The 19,121-nt window shown below is 37.4% G+C and overlaps 1 protein-coding gene across 4 annotated transcripts in view; it reads left to right on the top strand.

The window, feature by feature from the left end:
* Positions 1-19,121, top strand: part of UBXN7 (UBX domain protein 7) — a gene marked incomplete at its 5' end in the record, with an annotated part of 69,396 nt that overhangs the window by 26,225 nt on the left and 24,050 nt on the right. For 3 of the 4 annotated variants that reach the window (XM_082624865.1, XM_082624867.1, XM_082624866.1), the window contains 5 exons: positions 2,822-2,887; positions 4,124-4,236; positions 14,835-14,981; positions 16,331-16,421; positions 17,077-17,204. In XM_082624865.1, the coding sequence (XP_082480991.1) occupies positions 2,822-2,887; positions 4,124-4,236; positions 14,835-14,981; positions 16,331-16,421; positions 17,077-17,204 (545 nt within the window). The remainder of the gene's footprint in view (positions 1-2,821; positions 2,888-4,123; positions 4,237-14,834; positions 14,982-16,330; positions 16,422-17,076; positions 17,205-19,121) is intronic. The other variant, XM_082624868.1, reaches the window with a different exon arrangement.

Genomic DNA, 19,121 nt, shown 5'->3' with positions numbered 1-19,121 from the left:
CTGGTTGGCTGGAGACATCAGTTCCTTACTGCAGAGCAAATGAGAGAGCCAGAGAGGGCAGCCCAGGATGGATGGAAGCCACCATCTTTTTGTATAGGTACCGTGCGCTAACAGGTTGCACCACTAGAGGTCCAGCCACTATCCTTTTGTAACCTAACTGTTGGAAGTGACATCGCATCACCTCTGCCACATTCTGTTTGATCCTGCCCGTACTCAAGATGTTCACACACAGGTTATGAATCCCGGGAGATAGGGATAATCAGGGGCCACCACAGAGCCGGCCTACCACATAAGACCAATGGATTTTAATGGAGCAGAGTATGAAAAGTTCATTGATCAGATTTCAGATTCCATGTTGCAACCAACCTTTAAGAAATTACCACTGGTTGAGCTTTGGTGTAGTAGCAGGGGAGAATGTTCACAATTATCTTAAAACACTATAAAAATACTCTTCCCTTTTACAACTACATGTCTGTGTGAAATTGAATTTTAATTTTCTTCATATACATGAACTAAAGGAATAGCAGCAGATTGAATGCAGAAGCAGATATAAAAATTCAGGTGTCTTCTCTTACACCAGTTATTAACAGAGATTTGTGAAAATGTGAAACAGTGCTGCTCTGCTCATTAAATTTTGTTCTCTGTTCCTCCCCTATTCTGACTATGAAGCTCCTTTTTGAATCTCTTTTAGCTCTTTGTAGTTTAGTCTCTTTGACCTCAGTGACCAGCACTCCTGTTACGTGAGCAGTGGAGTGAGAGTACAGAGGACTGATGTTTACTTATAGCATATGATTTGGAAGAGTGAGGAAACCACATATTGAAGAGGCAGGCAGGAGTAATAATGATCCTAGAGCTAGAGGTGTTGTGGCTTGAGGAGAGATTCTTGGTTAGACTTAGGATATATAAGGGGGAAACAAACGGGAGCAGGTCACGAGCCCAAGAAATAAAAGAGAGTGGTTGGAAAGCTAGCAATAAGAGGAGCTAGTATGAATCTCCAGGAGATCAAGTGTATAATAGAGAAGGGCTAAATTGGTGGGGGGTTGGGGGCGGGGAGTGAGAGAGAGTGAGAGAGAGAGAGAGAGAGAGAGATAGAGAGAGAGTGAGTGTGCGTGTGTGTGTGTGTGTGTGTGTGTGTGTGTGTGTGTGTGTGTGACGAATGTAGAATATTGACTGGCCTGCCTTTGGCAGTTTAAAAGTAGAAGAAAAGTACCTTTTATGTACTATGTACTACCTCCCCAATAATAATATGCTTTCTTAGGCAGCTATTTTATGTCTTATCCTAAGATAACCTTACTTTCTTAATTGTTATGGTTAAATAATATCTGATAATGAGTTTTAAGAAAGCATTATTTGAGCAGTTAATATTATTGCTGCTAGAAACATGTACATTTAAGATAGGAACTCTTGACTCTTGATTAAAAATAGTTCCAACATTGAAAAGAATAACATTTCTTGCTTCTTGTTTATAAAGGGAGGGAGGAAAAATAATGCAGTATTTAAATTTTATAAGTTTAAATAATAAAATTTAAAATTAATAATTTATATAATAATTTATTTAAATAAAACAATTTATATGTAAAATTCAATTCAAATTTGAAATTCAGTACAAAGCTAAAATATGGAAGTCTCTGATTTTTACCAAATTTCCTTTTCCTAGAGATAATATTGTGATTCTTTAATATAAATACTGATACACATATGTGCATAAATGATATACTGACCTGATAATGCTTTAAACAAATGTGGAATTTTTTTAACATATGGTTCTGCATTCTTTTGTTATTTTTTTGTTTTGTTTTTTACTCAGTAGTTCTTAGATTAAAAGAATTACCCTATATAATGGCAAACACAGGCTGTTGGGAAAGATGCTTTGACATGGGATGAGAGACTTTTATAGTTTCTGTCTAATCTTACTATGTAATCATCATCTGTTAATGTGTAGCATTGTTCTGGTTACATGCTGGCAGTGCTCGTGGGGCTTGCCATAAACCAACTGAATAACTGTTACCCATGTTGAAAGAATCATTAAATGTCCTTATTTACTGTAATGTATATTAAATGACCTGATAACTTTTTTTTTAATTGGAGTGTAGTTGGTTTACAATGTTTTGTTAGTTTCAGGTGTACAGCAAAGTAATTCAGTTATACATATACATACATCTATTCTTTTACAGATTCTTTTCCCATTTAAGACCTGGTAAAATTTTTATGTTTAAGAACATACAGGAAGATAATGTTTTGATGATTGCTTTTTCAGCTTTATCTGTACAATACTTGAGGACTGGGTAATAGATGCTGTACAAGGGTATCAAAGGACGTTGGTTCTGTTCATTTTTCTGTTAACTGTAGGAAAAATTTTTCTTCGGAAATTACAGTTTTTTGGTGTTTATAATTCTGCATGTGTATCCACTTACTAAGAGGTAGTTCTTAAATATTATGGTTTAGAACTTACTCAAGTATTATACTAAAGGGTAGGCAGATCATTTAGGCTAACCTGAATTATGCATTTGCAGCATGTATGTAGCTTCATCGCCATGGGAAGTCATCCTCAAAATCTTTCTTCCTATCTTTTTACACAAGTTTGGCCAAGTTTTTTAACTGGGCCTTAATTTTCTTTTTTGTAAAATATGATTGGGCTCAAGATGGTTAATTATATATGAATGCCTTGAAGGTTTTTAAAGTATTTTATATTTTGAAGGACGGCACCATTATGAACCTGAGTGTCTTAAAATAAGAAATTGCTATAGATAAGGACATTTTTAGAATTGTTACAAAATTAATGTTTAACTTTTTGTATCAATTCTATTTTTTCCTCCTATAGCTCCTAAAAGACGACGGCCTGCACGTTCAATATTTGATGGTTTCCGGGATTTCCAAACTGAAACTAGTAAGTATCTATGAACCAGTTTATCATCTCTTTTTCCCTCCCTCTCCCTCTCTCATTGTCTTTCTCCCCTGTCTCCTCTCCCACAGATTAAAACCGCAAGGTGGAAAAGCACCCACACACTCCCCTTCAGGTCAAGATCCTAGTTTGTTTTATATAATTTTTTTTCTTAAGAAGATGATTAATATTAGGCCTAATAACTTTGAGGATTCATCATCTTATTTAAAAACTAAATTATGAATTCAGTCTGTGATTGCTATTAACTCCCCCTTGAGCTGAATTTTTCCAGATTCTAATCTACTTGGTTATAGAAGAATAAGAGAGATGGATATAATGTGAGAAATATGGTAATTTACAAACTTAATCTGTTTCTGAATGAGCACTTAAATGCCGACTATAATAAAATAAAAAACTGATTTTCCTCAGGATCCTGATATATGTCAGTTAAAGGAATGACCACAATGAAAATGGTTATTGTAGGGATTGGAAAATAGAAGAAGAAAAGGCCATACTACCCAAAGCAGGCACTATTAACATTGTGGCAACAGTTGTTTGGAATAGGTTTATATCTTTCTGTTGAATAAGAATGAGAGTCTTGGTCTTCTCCTTTTAGTGGACTTAATACTGATTTAGCAATGGAATCCTAGAGAAAAGACAGTTATGTTTAGAGAATATATGAGAAACTCTTGAACCACATTTGATTTTGTAATAATTTATAATGAGCTCATTGAAGCACAGATAGGTCTTGTAACTTGAGAGTTGACGTGGAATCCAGGCTGACTCAGGTCATCCAGGGAATCCTGTGCCCCTCCAGGAGAAGATGATAGCAGTAGTCATTCTCTCTCACTGCCATAATCTTTCAAGATTGGGAATGTAGCTAGAAACAACTAGAATGTAGCTAGATAAATTAGGATGAGTTTCAGAAACAGATAAATGAAGATGAAAGTTTTCTTCTGTGCTAAAGTTAGTTTTGAGTATGTGAAGGAAATATTTTGAATAAGTGACTTACATAATTTCCACTTTTATCCTTACTTTTGGATAGAGAGCACCAAGTCTTAAGACTCCCTCCCCACCTGACTTTGTATTTTTTTTCAGGGTCAGCCTTAGATCTTTGCATTTGCATTTGAGGTCAAGCACATTGTTCGTTAGTTCTTGCAACTGATACATTTTTTTTTTTAATGCAAGATTCATGACTTATTTTATGGCTAATTGAAACTTTCTCATCCTCCTGTGTTGCAGTTCGGCAAGAACAGGAATTAAGAAATGGAGGAGCAATAGATAAGAAACTAACTACCCTTGCAGATCTATTCCGGCCACCCATTGATTTGATGCATAAAGGCAGCTTTGAAACAGTAAGTTGTTGGAGATTCTAAGCCTGAGCTATGAATCTTTTTGCATTTTTAGTTGTGTCTTCCTTTCTAAGAGCAAAAAAAAGTTTTCAGCATATAGAGAATTGGCATCTTAGTAAGTATGAGATACCTAGAAGATTACATTGATTTATATTTCTTAAAAGTTTATATATTTTTGGGCTTCCCCGGTGGCGCAGTGGTTGAGAGTCCGCCTGCCGATGCAGGGGACATGGGTTCGTGCCCGGTCCGGGAAGATCCCGCATGTCACAGAGCGGCTGGGCCCATGAGCTATGGCCGCCGGGCCTGCGCGTCCGGAGCCTGTGCTCCGCAACAGGAGAGGCCACAACAGTGAGAGGCCCGCATACTGCAAAAAAAAAAAAAAAAAAAAAAAGTTTATATATTTTTAATTACTACTTACTACTGAGAATATTGTGTGTGTGTGTTTTGGCCATTTGTGAGTTGTTTGTAGGTATCTTTTACCCATATTTTTATGAGGATCCTAGTGTGTTTTAAAAGAATATCTCTATGGTTGTGGAGTACGTTCTCCCTTAGTTCTTGTTTTAATTTAGCTGAAGCCAAAGGAAAACTTTCCGGAGCAGGTTTATATGATTGTCTGCTAAATTATAAGCTTATTGAGGGCAGGGGAACCATGTTTCTTTTTATTTTGGTGATCCGTGGGACCTAGTCTCTAGCATTTAATAGGAACACGGTATTTGCTAAATGAATGCGTTTAGTTAGGATTTTAAATATTCTTCTGTTGAAGTGTTCAAACAACTTGCTTTTGTGTGTTGACTATCATGTTAACTCTCTTTTGAATCAGAGGAGCATTTCTGTAGATGTAAATCACTGAAATTTCAGGTAAGTCTTTTCTGTTAGGATAAAGTAGGCCAAACAATAACTGTAAAAATGACTTTAGTAGCTACATATTTAGAAGTGAATTTTGATTGTTTTTTAAAAAAAATTTTGTCCTTAGACATACTCTTAAACTAGCCTAAATGAAATCTTTAGGTTAAGAAATTTAACTGTAAGCTGTTTCTTTCTGAATTCTTTAATTTTCTGAATTGTAAAACCTGAAAGTGTTTGGCCGCGTGTAACAAAATCCAGATGATGGAGATTTGCTTAAATGTGTTTCTTTTTGTTGTGTAAATAAAGTTCAGGGAGTCTGGTGTTCATTTATCAGCTCAAAGATGTCAGGTTAGATGTCTCCTCAGTTTTCTTCATCTTTCGTTCATGATCTTTAACATGGTAACTGCCTGTCCTTTCTACTGTTCTGGTGATAATATAACCATGGACAGAATAGCACAATATGTAAGACAAAACGGATCTGAGTTTGTTTTGATGTGCTTTCTAGTTTCATTAGCTTCCGTGTTGCTCTGGGGCTTAACTAACTAACTCTGAGCTTGATTTAATTTTGTCACTTTGGGCTCATAAAAAGCAGTTACTCTGCTGCTTGTTATGAAGGGAAAATGTGGATCTTTTTTGATACTGTCATCTGAAGTTTGATTCATTTTGTTAAGTTGTGTCACCTTTTTTCTTTGAATTTTGTGACCTATGTTTTCAACAATCTTCATTTTTTTCATTGATAACACTCAACTTTATCATTTGCAAGCCTTTAAATGATATAAACATTCCCAGAAAAAGTAGGCATTTCATTATGACTAATGATATATCCATTAGTTTTATAGAAATTAGGGAAGTAATATGCAAAATTAAGTTCACTGAAACTTAGAGAGGTGAATATTAAAAATTAAAAGAATAGTCTGGCTGCTCAGGCAGTACCCACAGGTTTGAATTCGATGTAGATCTGAGCCACAGTTTTATAGGTGTAGAAACTGGACTTCCTTCTTTCTTTCTTTCTTTTTTTTTTAAATTAAATTAAATTAATTTTATTTTTGGCTGCATTGGGTCTTCGTTGCTGCACGCAGGGGCTAATCTTTGTTGCGGTGCAGTGGCTTCTTGTTGTGGAGCACGGCTCTAGGTGCACGGGCTTCAGTAGTTGTGGCACATGGGCTCAGTAGTTGTGGCTCACAGGCTCTAGAGCGCAGGCTCAGTAGTTGTGGCACATGGGCTTAGTTGCTCCGCGGCATGTGGGATCTTCCCAGACCAGGGCTCGAACCCATGTCCCCTGCATTGGCAGGTGGATTCTTAACCACTGTGCCACCAGGGAAGCTCATAGACTTCCTTATTTCTTAATGTAACTAGAGGTAGACCATGTTCAAGGGTTCTGGCTCATGCTAACCAGATGAGAGACTGATTAATTCACTTGTTCATTCAGTAAATATTTAGCGAGGCCTCCTGTTGCAAGGTCTTCTTCTAGTGGATCGGGATTATGTGTATTGGGATAAAGATTTAACTATGTGTGAGAGAGACCAGGAATAAAACAAACATTAACTTAAACAAGATAGAAGTCCATGCTGTTAGGATGGTTCTGCTCTATGAAGTTATTAGGAATGCAGTTACTTTGTCCTATTCTGCTAGGTCTTGCTTGCCCTTGTCTACATGATTCAAGGTGGCTTACTACCATGTTTGCTTTTCAGTTAGCATGAAGGAAGGGAGTGACTGAGAAGGGTACACCTTTTCCCTTTAAAGGCACAACCTAGAGGTAATACATATCACTTCTCACATTCCATTGACCAGAACTGTAACAGGGAAGAGCCAAATCTGACTACATGTTGAATCTGTTTATTTTACTTTAACCGTTGCTTTCTGCTGCTTTTGTTCACTAAAAGGATACTGTCTATATATAATGGCCTGCCTCCAGGAACCCTGCCCCTCTGAAAGTTAAACCAAAGTGCCTTTGTTCAGGGAAGCATCCTAACCCTGTCCACCCGTGGATGGCTGCAAGAAAGAAGAAATGAACACATCCCCTCCCCAGGGCTGGCCGTTCCAGGGGATATTTGCAAAACTGAACGGCTCTTTTACTTTACTTCCTCATCTCCTCCCCCCTTCTGTTCTATAAAAGAAACTGGCATCCAAACCTGGTAAGGTGGTTCTTTTGAGACACTAGTCTGCCACCCTCATGGTCCACCAGCTTTCCGAATAGAGTCCCTTGCCTCAACACCTCAGCTCTGGGTTTATTGGCCTGTCGTGCAGCGAGCAGAGCAAGCTTGGACTTGGTAGCAGAACTTAGCAATGTGGCCACACCTAGTTGCAAAGCACACTAGGAAATCAAGATGCTTAGCTGAATATCGGAGATTCTATTTTTTTTTAAATTTTATTTATTTTTTTATACAGCAGGTTCTTATTAGTCACCCATTTTATACACATCAGTATATACATGTCAGTCCCAATCACCCAATTCATCACACCACCACCACCACCCCCCACCGCTTTCCCTGCTTTGTGTCCATACGTTTGTTCTCTACATCTCATTTTCTGCCCTGCAAACCAGTTCATCTGTACCATTTTTCTAGGTTCCACATATATGCGTTAATATACGATATTTGTTTTTCTCTTTCTGACTTACTTCACTCTGTATGACAGTATCTAGATCCATCCATGTCTCAACAAATGACCCAATTTCATTCCTTTTTATGCTGAGTAATATTCCATTGTATATATGTACCACATCTTCTTCATCCATTCATCTGTCAATGGGCCTTTAGGTTGCTTCCATGACCTGGCTATTGTAAATAGTGCTGCAGTGAACATTGGGGTGCATGTGTCTTTTTGAAATGTGGTTTTCTCTGGGTATATGCCCAGTAGTGGGATTGCTGGGTCATATGGTAGTTCTATTTGTAGTTTTTTAAGGAACCTCCATACTCTTCTCCATAGTGGCTGTATCAATTTACATTCCCACCAACAGAGCAAGAGGGTTCCCTTTTCTCCACACCCTCTCCAGCATTTGTTGTTTGTAGATTTTCTGATGATGCCCGTTCTAACTGGTGTGAGGTGATACCTCATTGTAGTTTTGATTTGCATTTCTCTAATAATTAGTGATGTTGAGCAGCTTTTCATGTGCTTCTTGGCCATCTGTATGTCTTCTTTGGAGAAATGTGTATTTAGGTCTTCTGCCCATTTTTGGATTGGCTTGTTTGTTTTTTTAATATTGAGCTGTATGAGCTGTTTAGATATTTTGGAGATTAATCCTTTGTCTTTTGATGCATTTGCAAATATTTTGTCCAATTCTGAGGGTTGTCTTTTCATCTTGTTTATGGTTTCCTTTGCTGTGCAAAAGCTTTCAAGTTTCATTAGGTCCCATTTGTTTATTTTTGCTTTTATTTCCATTACTCTAGGAGGTGGATCAAAAAAGATCTTGCTGTGATTTATGTCAAAGAGTGTTCTTCCGATGTTTTCCTCTAAGAGTTTTATAGTATCTGGTCTTCCATTTAGGTCTCTAATCCATTTTGAGTTTATTTTTGTGTATGGTGTTAGGGAGTGTTCTAATTTCATTCTTCTACATGTAGCTGTCCAGTTTTCCCAGCACCACTTATAGAAGAGACTGTCTTTTCTCCATTGTATATCCTTGCCTCCTTTGTCATAGATTAGTTGACCATAGGTGCATGGGTTTATCTCTGGGCTTTCTATCTTGTTCCATTGATCTGTATTTCTGTTTTTGTGCCAGTACCATATTATCTTGATTACTGTAGCTTTATAGTATAGTCTGAAGTCAGGGAGTCTGATTCCTCCAGCTCCGTTTTTTTCCCTCAAGACTGCTTTGGCTATTCGGGGTCTTTTGTGTCTCCATACAAATTTTAAGAATTTTTATTCTAGTTCTGTAAAAAATGCCATTGGTAATTTGATAGGGATTGCATTGAATCTGCAGATTGCTTTGGGTAGTATAGTCATTTTCACAATATTGATTCTTCCAATGCAAGAACATGGTATACCTCTCCATCTGTTGGTATCATCTTTAATTTCTTTCATCAGTGTCTGATAGTTTTCTGCATACAGGTCTTTTGTCTCCCTAGGTAGGTTTATTCCTAGGTCTTTGATTCTTTTTGTTGCAATGGTAAATGGGAGTGTTTCCTTAATTTCTCTTTCAGATTTTTCATCATTAGTGTGTAGGAATGCAAGAGATTTTTGTGCATTAATTTTGTATCCTGCAGCTTTACCAAATTCATTGATTAGCTCTAGTAGTTTTCTGGTGGCATCTTTAGGATTCTCTATGTATAGTATCATGTCATCTGCAAACAGTGACAGTTTTACTTCTTCTTTTCCAATTTGTATTCCTTTTATTTCTTTTTCTTTGGAGATTCTATTAAGGAGAAGGGGAAAATGGGTATTTGTTACCTATAAGCAGTTTCTGCCACGGGGAGGTTGTGGTAAACAAATTATACAAAGTCCTTTGCCATCAAAAAATTTATAATCTAGAGGGAGAAACAGACCAGCAACAAATAAAAAATAATACCTATATAACATATTTAGTGTATATATATGTATATATATTTTTTATGTATGTGTTTGACACACAGAGAAATTTCAGGTTACAGTAGTTGCTGGGAGAAAGAATAAAATAGAATAAGGGAAGGACAAAGAGAGGACTATTCTGTTTGGGGATATTAAGGTGCATGTGCTCGTATAGGCAAATGAAAAGCAAGGTTGATTTCATAGGTTTCACACACTTTTATAATTGTGATGAGAGAGGACTGATTCAGATTGGAAGATGAGGGTATATTTCTGAAAGAATGAGATTTGAGTAGAAACCTGAAAGAAGTGAGGGAATCTAAGCCATAGAAGGGTCTTAGGGAAGAGCAGAAAAACAGTTAAGTGTAAAGGCACTGGTGTTGGAAAGAGCTTGGGCATATTTCTGGTACAGCCAAGGAAACCAGTGTAGCTGGAGCTGAGTGAGCAAGGGACTAGGGTGAATAATCTGACCCGGGCAAGGGAATATTTCTTAGGTTTTCTTCTTTCCCATTAGCATGTAAGTTCCATGAACACAGGGATTTTGTTTTATTTATTGTTGTGTATTCACAGTGCATAGAGGGGTGTCAGGCACACCGTTGCCCCTCATTAAATCTTTGTTAAATGATTGAGTGACATAATCTAGAGTATATTGTACAGAAATAATGAGAACAATTTCCATAATATTCCTTATTTTCATAAGAAATACATGTTTATTTGTTAAAATTGCCATTCAGGGCTTCCCTGGTGGTGCAGTGGTTAAGAATCCACCTGCCAGTGCAGGGGATGCAGGTTCAAGCCCTGGTCCGGGAAGATCCCACATGCCACGGAACAACTAAGCCCATGCTCCACAACTACTGAGCCTGCACTCTAGAGCCTGCAAGCCACAACTACTGAAGCCTGTGGGCCTAGAACTTGTGGTCCGCAACAAGAGAAGCCACCTTAATGAGAAGGCTGTGCACCACAACGAAGAGTAGCCCCCGCTCGCTGCAACTAGAGAAAGCCCGCGTGCAGCAACAAAGAGGAAATGCAGCCAATAATAAATAAATAAAATAAATTTATAAAAAATAAATATAAAATATAAAAATTGCCATTCAATTGCACATGGACCTAGTCCTACTAAGAGTACTTTGTTAATTTCAAAAGTACTTGCTATAGGGGCTTCCCTGGTGGCACAGTGGTTGAGCATCCACCTGCCGATGCAGGGGACACAGGTTCGTGCCCCGGTCTGGGAGGATCCCACATGCCGTGGAGCGGCTGGGCCCGTGAGCCATGGCCACTGAGCCTGCGCTTCCAGAGCCTGTGCTCCGCAACGGGAGAGGCCACAACAGTGAGAGTCCTGCGTACCGCAAAAAAAAAAAAAAGTACTTGCTATAAATGCAAGTTAAAACATTTTAGTTAAAATGTAAAGAACGGATTCAGTAACAAAATACATAAGATAAAGTTTTTCCTAAATAAACTTTATACATAGCTTATATTTTTATTCAAATTAGGCAAAAATTATAGAAAAAAACCAGCAAGGAAAAATAATAGTAGTTTCCATTTACATAAGGAAGTATTGTGCATATTTTAATATATTTCCTTTTTGACTTTATGCATATATATTTATTCAAGCAAATTATTTTTTCCTCAGTATCCTCTTTTCATACTTTCCTCATCTGGGAGAGATGTTAGTCTCTCACTGTTCTCCCATTATCACAGATAGACCCTGTCACATACCTCTCTATTTGGTATAGCCACACTTGCTCTTGGGTTTCTCTGTAATGGCTTTTGAATATTGATTCAGAACAACCTAATGAATTCCAAGAGGAAAGTTTCATCATTTGTCCCATGGCCCACTCTCACCTCTCATCCTTGACTCATGTAACTGGTATACTTAGTGAGATTATATAAGATTCTCTTATGTTCCCTCCAGACATTGCTGCTTTGCATGAAATTTGTGTCTTTTATGGGGCCCTTCTTTCTAGAAGTAATTTCTTCTTTTTTTTAATTTACTTAATTGAAGTATAGTTGATTTATAATGTGTTAGTTTCTGCTGTACAGCAAAGTGATTCAGTTATACATATTTTTTACATTCTTTTTCATATTCTTTTCTATTATGGTTTATCATAGTATATTGAATATAGTTCCCTGTGCTATACAGTAGGACCTTATTGTTTATCCATTCTATATATAATAGTTTGCATCTGTTAATCCCAAACTCCCAGTCCATTCCTCCCTCACCCCCTCTCCCCCTTGTCAACTACAAGTATGTTCTCTATGTCTGTGAGCCTGTTCCTGTTTCCTAGATTAGGTCATTTGTGTCATATTTTAGATTCCACATATAAGTGATATCATATGGTATTTGTCTTTCTCTATCGGACTTACTTCACTTAGTATGATAATCTGTTGTTGCATCCATGTTGCTGTAAATGGCATTATTTCGTTCTTTTTTATGGCTGAGTAGTATTCCATTGTGTATATGTACCACATCTTCTTTATCCATTCACCTGTTGATGGACATTTAACTTGTTTCCATGTCTTGGCTATTGTGAATAGTGCTACTATGAACATACGGGTGCATATATCTTTTTGAATTATAGTTTTATTGGGATATATGCCTGGGAGTGGGATTGCTGGATCATATGGTAGCTCTATTTTTAGTTTTTTAAGGAGCCTACATACTGTCTTCCATAGTGGCTGCACCAGTTTACCTTCCCACCAACAGTGTAGGAGGGTTCCCTTTTCTCTACACCCTCTCCAGATTCGTAGATTTTTTAATGTGGCCATTTTGACTGGTGTGAGCGGTACCTCATTGTAGTTTTGATTTATATTAGGAGTACTTTCTTAACAACATCTTCCAGTTTCTTTTGCTTGTATAGGGTTTCTCCCAATGTAAACTTCATGAAGGCAGGGATTTTTGTTTTGGTAACTGCTATAAATCCAGCATCTATAACTGTACCTGAAACATGGTAGATCCTCAAATATTTGTCAAATGAAGGAATCTGAATGAATGAAAGTGTGAATGTGAATAAGTGAATTTTTAAAAACAATAACAAATGAGTCTCCATTGTTTTTGAATTCTGGATTTTTATTATTTTTCAGTGTTATACTTTTTAAAAAATATTTATTTATTTATTTGGCTGCACCGGGTCTTAGTTGCGGCATGTGGGATCATTGTGGTGGCATGCGGGATCTTTAGTTGCGGCTTGCAGGATCTTTAGTTGTGGCATGTGGGATCTAGTTCCCTGCCCAGGAATCGAACCTGGGCCCCCTGCATTGGGAGTATGGAGTATTAGCCATGGGACCAGCAGGGAAGTTCGTTATACTTTTTTTTGGTCAGTGTTGTAGTTGAGGCAGACTTAATAAATTTACTTTATTATAGGGATTATGTACTCTTCAATCTGTCTCTCTAGAGTGTGTTATTTTTCTTCTTTGTTCTCAAATACTTTTTCTTCAGTTAAAGCAATATAATTACTCATTTATCTCCCATTTATCAAATCTATGTGCTTACTATAGGCAAGGAATTAACTGGAATACTATTACTTTCTAGAAGCAGAGAGTTATTTTATTAAATTTGTATACTTAAAAATAAGATAAGGGCTTCCCTGGTGGCGCAGTGGTTGAGAGTCCGCCTGCCGATGCAGGGGACGCGGGTTCGTGCCCTGGTCTGGAAAGATCCCACATGCCGCGGAGCGGCTGGGCCCGTGAGCCATGGCCATTGAGCCTGCGCGTCTGGAGCCTGTGCTCCGCAACGGGAGAGGCCAGAACAGTGAGAGGCCCACATACCACAAAAAAATAAAATAAAATAAAAATAAAAATAAGATAAGCTTTTGACCAGTTAATTGTAGCTTTCTGGCTCAATATAGGGCTACTTCCTTTTAGAACTTGGGTTTTCACCTGTGGAATCAGTAATGAATATTATAAAATTATTTTCTGTGGGGGATTTGTACAGAAAAATAGGATAACAATTTTTGTAACATTGTGTAAACTTTGTTATAAAACAAAAGATAGTCTTGTATTCTCCAGTACCTCGAAAATGATGTATGTTCTTCAGTTGTTGTTAACCTGAGTTAATTGATTCTTAAGATTTTCCCATGTCAAACTGATTTGGAAAAAAATATTGTTCCAGGACAAAATTATTCAAAACTGTGGCTTTCATTTCATTGTTTCTGTGCAAAGGTTTGAGGTAGCATTTGTTCATTTGCTTTTCTGCCATTCTTTTCCAGTTAAGCAATATTTCTTAGGTCATTATGGTGATGAGGAAATGTGAGGCAAAAAAGAAAGTGCACACTCACTCATTCATGATTGATATTTGTGCTATAAATTGGGGAGTCTTTTGGAGATTATTCTGAAACATTCTTTGATCTGTAATCTCAATTTTGAAATACACTCCTAGGGAAACAACCCTGAGAGAAAAAATCCTCAGCAGCTTTTACTGAAAGATTTAGAGTGATTCTATGAAATACCACATGCCTAATAATTGAGATGAATATATTTGGAAATGTTTATAGAAAATGATGTTGAAGAAAATAAAACAACATAAACTAATATGCACATACTAGTTACAACTATTAAAAAGGAGAGATATATGTGTGGATAGGGATTGACAGCACAATAGAATTATGTGACTTGTTGCCCTTGTTTGTGGAATCTTTTTCAGGTAAAGATGTTTACATGTACAATAAAAATCCAGCTACTATAATAAATAACAGTGAATAAAAGGAAAACAGTTCATTTAAATTTGAAAAATGCTTGCAAATGGACAGTATAACTATATACATATAAGCAAAATAATTAATTAATGGTTTTTAAAATTTTTTTAATTTTATTTATTTTATTTTTGGCTGCTTTGGGTCTTCGTTGCTGCGCGTGGGCTTTCTGTAGTTGCAGCGAGCGGGGGCTACTCTTTGTTGCAGTGCGTGGGCTTCTCATTGTGGTGGCTTCTCGTGGAGCACGGGCTCTAGGTGTGCAGGCTTCAGTAGTTTTGGCACGTGGGCTCAGTAGTTGTGGCTTGCAGGCTTAGTTGCTTCGCGGCATGTGGGATCTTCCTGGATCAGGGCGTGAACCAGTGTCCCCTGCGTTGGCAGGTGGATTCTTAACCACTGAACCACCAGGGAGGCCTGTAATTAATGTTTAGACTGAAAGCTATAGATGCCATACTTGGGGAAAAAAACTTAGTATTTATATGGAAGAAGGACAGCTTCTGAATTCTGAAACATACCAGTTACCAAGTAGAAAATGTTTCTCACAATTGTTATGTAACTTTACTCTTACAGGCCAAAGAGTGTGGCCAGATGCAGAATAAGTGGCTGATGATAAACATTCAGAATGTACAAGACTTTGCATGCCAGTGCCTCAACCGTGACGTATGGAGCAATGAAGCTGTGAAGAATATTATCCGAGAACATTTCATTTTCTGGCAGGTGGGGAGAGTTAATTAAAAATTTTGTAGTGTTTTACTTTGGTACATGGGATGTCGGGGAAGAGGAATTGGGTTATAAACTGGAAAAAATTCATAACTGAGTTAAATTTTGACATATGAAGAAGTAAAACCACCCATAATGGCTGAAATAGTAAGGATAAGTGAAAGGGCAACAATGAAGGGAAGGAGGAAAAAAGGAACCAAGCCGTGTAAACCATATAGTATTCCTATCTCAGAAGAGTTTGAACGTCTTGCTAGAGTGTGCAGCTGTACCGTTCAATAGAAATGTAATGTGATTTAAAATTTTCTAGTAGCCACATTTAAAAAGGTCAAAAGAAACAGGCAATTGATTTTAATGTATTTTAAAAATCAGTATCTGTAATATAAAACTAATATTAAAATATTGATGAGGTGTTTTGATTTTTTTTTTTTTTTGGCGTTAAGCCTTCAGGATCTGGTATGTATTTTACACTTTCAGTACAGCTGTTAGGACTAGTCACATTTCAAATGCTTTAGTAGCACATGTTCTAGTGGCTACTGTAATTGATAGTGGGCACTGTAGAAGATCTTGAAGTAATCAAAAAACATTTGACTAAGATGTGGAGTTTAGCTTGAGTTTGATAGTCTTTAATTGTATGTCCTTAAACTTGTCACTTAGTCTTACTGGCTCTGGTTTCTTTTTACATAAATTAGCAAGCTAAGGGTAGATGATTGTGCTCCAGTTGTTTATATTATGAAAAATTATAGGGAATTCCCTGGCAGTCCAGTGGTTAGGACTCTGTGCTTCCACAGGGGGCACGGGTTTGATCCCTGGTCAGGGAACTAAGATTCTGTATGCTGTGTGGCACAGCCAAAAAAATTTTGTTTATAAAATAAATACTTCTGAATGAACTTAATCTTTTCCCCACTGTAAGACATGCTATTAATGTTAGTAATTTGCCTGTTCATGTTTTACAGGCCCCTAAATTCAGTAAATTTTTTTCTGAATGGTAACCTTTTATTCAGCGACTGTTGATTGAGCATCTCTTTGCCTAGCAGTATGCTATGCACTTGAGCTTATAATCTTAATATATTGTGATTTATTAAGATATATGTGGTTGAGAGTCAGGAATGAAATAGGTAGACAGATAACTTGAAAAGGAAGAGCAATACCTCTTTGAACTGGGAAAGGAGGAAGAATGGATTGCTATATTTATGTAAGTTTCAGAAGTGACTGAGGGCAGGAAGTGGAGGGAATTCACACTAGGTGGCCTTCATTTTCTCTTTAATTTCTGTTGGTATATAACAAGGATATAGCTAGTACTTTTTTAAGAGGCTGATTTTTTTTTTTTAATATCAATGATTTAACAGGTTTATCATGACAGTGAGGAAGGTCAGAGATACATACAGTTTTATAAGCTAGGGGATTTCCCCTATGTTTCCATCTTGGATCCACGGACAGGTAAGGGTTATTTCAGCTTATGGTCTTTAACCTATTATTTAACTTTCAGTTACCTAAATAATCTTTAATACTCAACTGGGTCCAGTTTCAAAATTGTTTGTAGTAATTTAGTTGAAGGGTTCTTGTTCATGCTCTTTAGAATTATTTAAACATCTATTGATGTGTGTATTTAGGGAATATGTTTCCAGCAACTTTGGGAGATGGTAGTATTTTATATTTGGGCAGTTCTGTTCTTTCAAAGAATAACTGTTTATCTTCCTTATGATGTGTAAGGAATCCCGTTAGGTCACTAAAATGTTAAGATTGTTCAGGTACTGGTTGTAATCCCACCAAAGAAGCAGAGGGTAGAGCTGGGTTTATTATTAACTGATTGAGTTTTATATAGGTATTGCTTTCTCTGAATCTCTTCTTCCTAAATGGCAATAAATGATATCAGTAGATAAAGTAGTTCCTCCATCATGATGGCTGGGAATCTCTGAGTTTGGTTATAATTAATGTATCCCCTAGGTTATGAAGACACTATGTAACTTAAGCTGGTGTTGGGTGGAGATATGTTCCCAGTAAATTTTAATTATGTATATGCTGAAAGAAATACTTAGTGAGAATTCAGAAAGAGTGTTGATTTTATTTCTATATCCTGGTTTTTAATCTTTAGGTCAGAAGCTAGTAGAGTGGCACCAGTTAGACGTATCTTCTTTCTTGGATCAAGTAACAGGATTTCTGGGTGAACATGGGCAACTGGATGGACTTTCTAGCAGTCCCCCCAAAAAATGTGCCCGTTCAGTAAGTATGACTAAAAAGTGGTGATGGGCAGTTAACTGTCACTGTATAGAAGTGTCTTGTGTAAAATGTTTGAGGTTAAGATGGTAAAGATAATAATGTAAGTTGTGGACAGTTACAATTTGTGGCTGCACAACATCTTACATTTTGATAGTTTCCTACGTAAGGGTTCTCTCTTCTCAGTGAAATTACAGGATTCATACTTCCCATCTCCTAGAATCAGGCATGTGACCTAAGACCTGGATTTAGAAGTAAACAATATGAATATGTAGCAGTGAGCAGGAAGACTGACCAGCAAGCCTGGTAACAGAAAAACCCACTTCTTCAGGGGCAGCACTGTTTGGACTTTTGGAATCCAGGTCTGAGCAGCAGCGGAAATGGTATTTTTGCTAGAACAACTCTCATGGTGTAATTTGGCATTATTGCTGATTACATACCTTTAGGACCTGGGTCTCAGGCCCACCCAAAGATTATTTCTATACTTAATTTCTATAATATGCTATTGCTAGGCAGACCTATTTGATAATTGATAGCAAGATTAGTTGCAAGTAGGAGACCTTCAAAGATGTGGGAATCTCACATTGGTTGTAGGAACTGTTTGGGTTTGATGACAGTGAGGATAAAATTAGTTACAGAGGATGTGACTTCAGCAGTCCATTATCATGCAGTGATGAAACAGTTCCTTAAGTTATTACCTAGAATAAAGTGTCCACTTAAGGAGAGGCTATGGATGCTTGCCGTGGTTTGTATGGAATTCTTTTTTTCCCCCCTCCATTACTCAGAAATTTTACTTAAGTAGAATTCTTTCTTAAGTCATTAAAAAACCAAGGAAGTTTCTGTGATTTCCCTAAGAGAGTTTTCTCATCTTTTACAGTCATAGGCTGATACTGTCAAAAAACAGAGCCTGAGCTTGTGAGTTAATGAATTACAACATAAATTGAGTTTAAAATCTCACTAGATCTCTTATAAAAGTTAAGGGAGTTAGTAGGGAAAAGAGTGGGACCATAAAATTGGACAGTGACATAGGGCTGATTTGGGTGACTAGTACCTCAGACCCCACTTCTGAACTAAATTCTCTCACTGTTACAAATTTTGATCAACTATGTGCAAGAGACACAACAACAAATAATGGCTTAAACAAGGAAGACATCTTTTCTCAACAAGAAGTTCAGAGGCAAGCAGTCTAGGACTTGACTCTTGTGGATGTCATCAAGGAACCAGGTTCCTCCCCGTTTTTTCCCCCCTCCATCCTTAGTATTGGCTTTTGTCCTCACGGTCACAGTACAGATGCTGTGCTCCCTTATTCCAGCATGGACAAGGAGGAAGGGGGTGGTGTCTCTATTACAGCGGTAAAACAGCCACAGACAAGAGTTCTGCTTGTTTTAGCTGGACACATTTTCTTGTACACAGTTGAGGTTCTTTTAATAAGGAAGCAAAGAAGACTGGATGTAAAATAGGAAACTAACAGAGCCCATCATAATGTCATTCTTTAAAATCAGCCTTCATGATACACAGTGTTATTATCTGTAGTCAGTCCAAGCCATTGCATGTCACATGAGCACATCTGTTTGCTTTTTTGTGAGTGCTATTTAAGTTTATTTTGAAAAATTTCATAGCTTTGTTGAAGTATAATTAATGTGTAGTAACTGAGTATATTTAAAATGTGCAATTTGACAAGTTTTGATATGAGCATCTTCTCATGTGCTTTTTTACCTTCTGTCTCTTTTGGTAAAGAGCCTATTCAGATCTCAGGCTCATTTTTCTCTTACTGGGTTGTATATCTCTTTTTTTGTTGGGGGGGGGTGGCCTGTGCTGTGCAGCATGTGGAATCTTAGTTCCCTGACCAGGGATGAAACCCGTGCCCCTTGCAGTGGAAGCATGGAGTCTTAACCACTGGACCGCCAGGGAAGGCCCCTGGGT

Source organism: Mesoplodon mirus (assembly GCF_964341445.2).
Source record: "Mesoplodon mirus genome assembly, chromosome: 6".
Lineage (NCBI taxonomy): Eukaryota > Metazoa > Chordata > Mammalia > Artiodactyla > Ziphiidae > Mesoplodon > Mesoplodon mirus.
The sequence above is the reverse complement of the archived record's forward strand: the minus strand, read 5'-3'. Positions and strand labels throughout refer to the sequence as shown.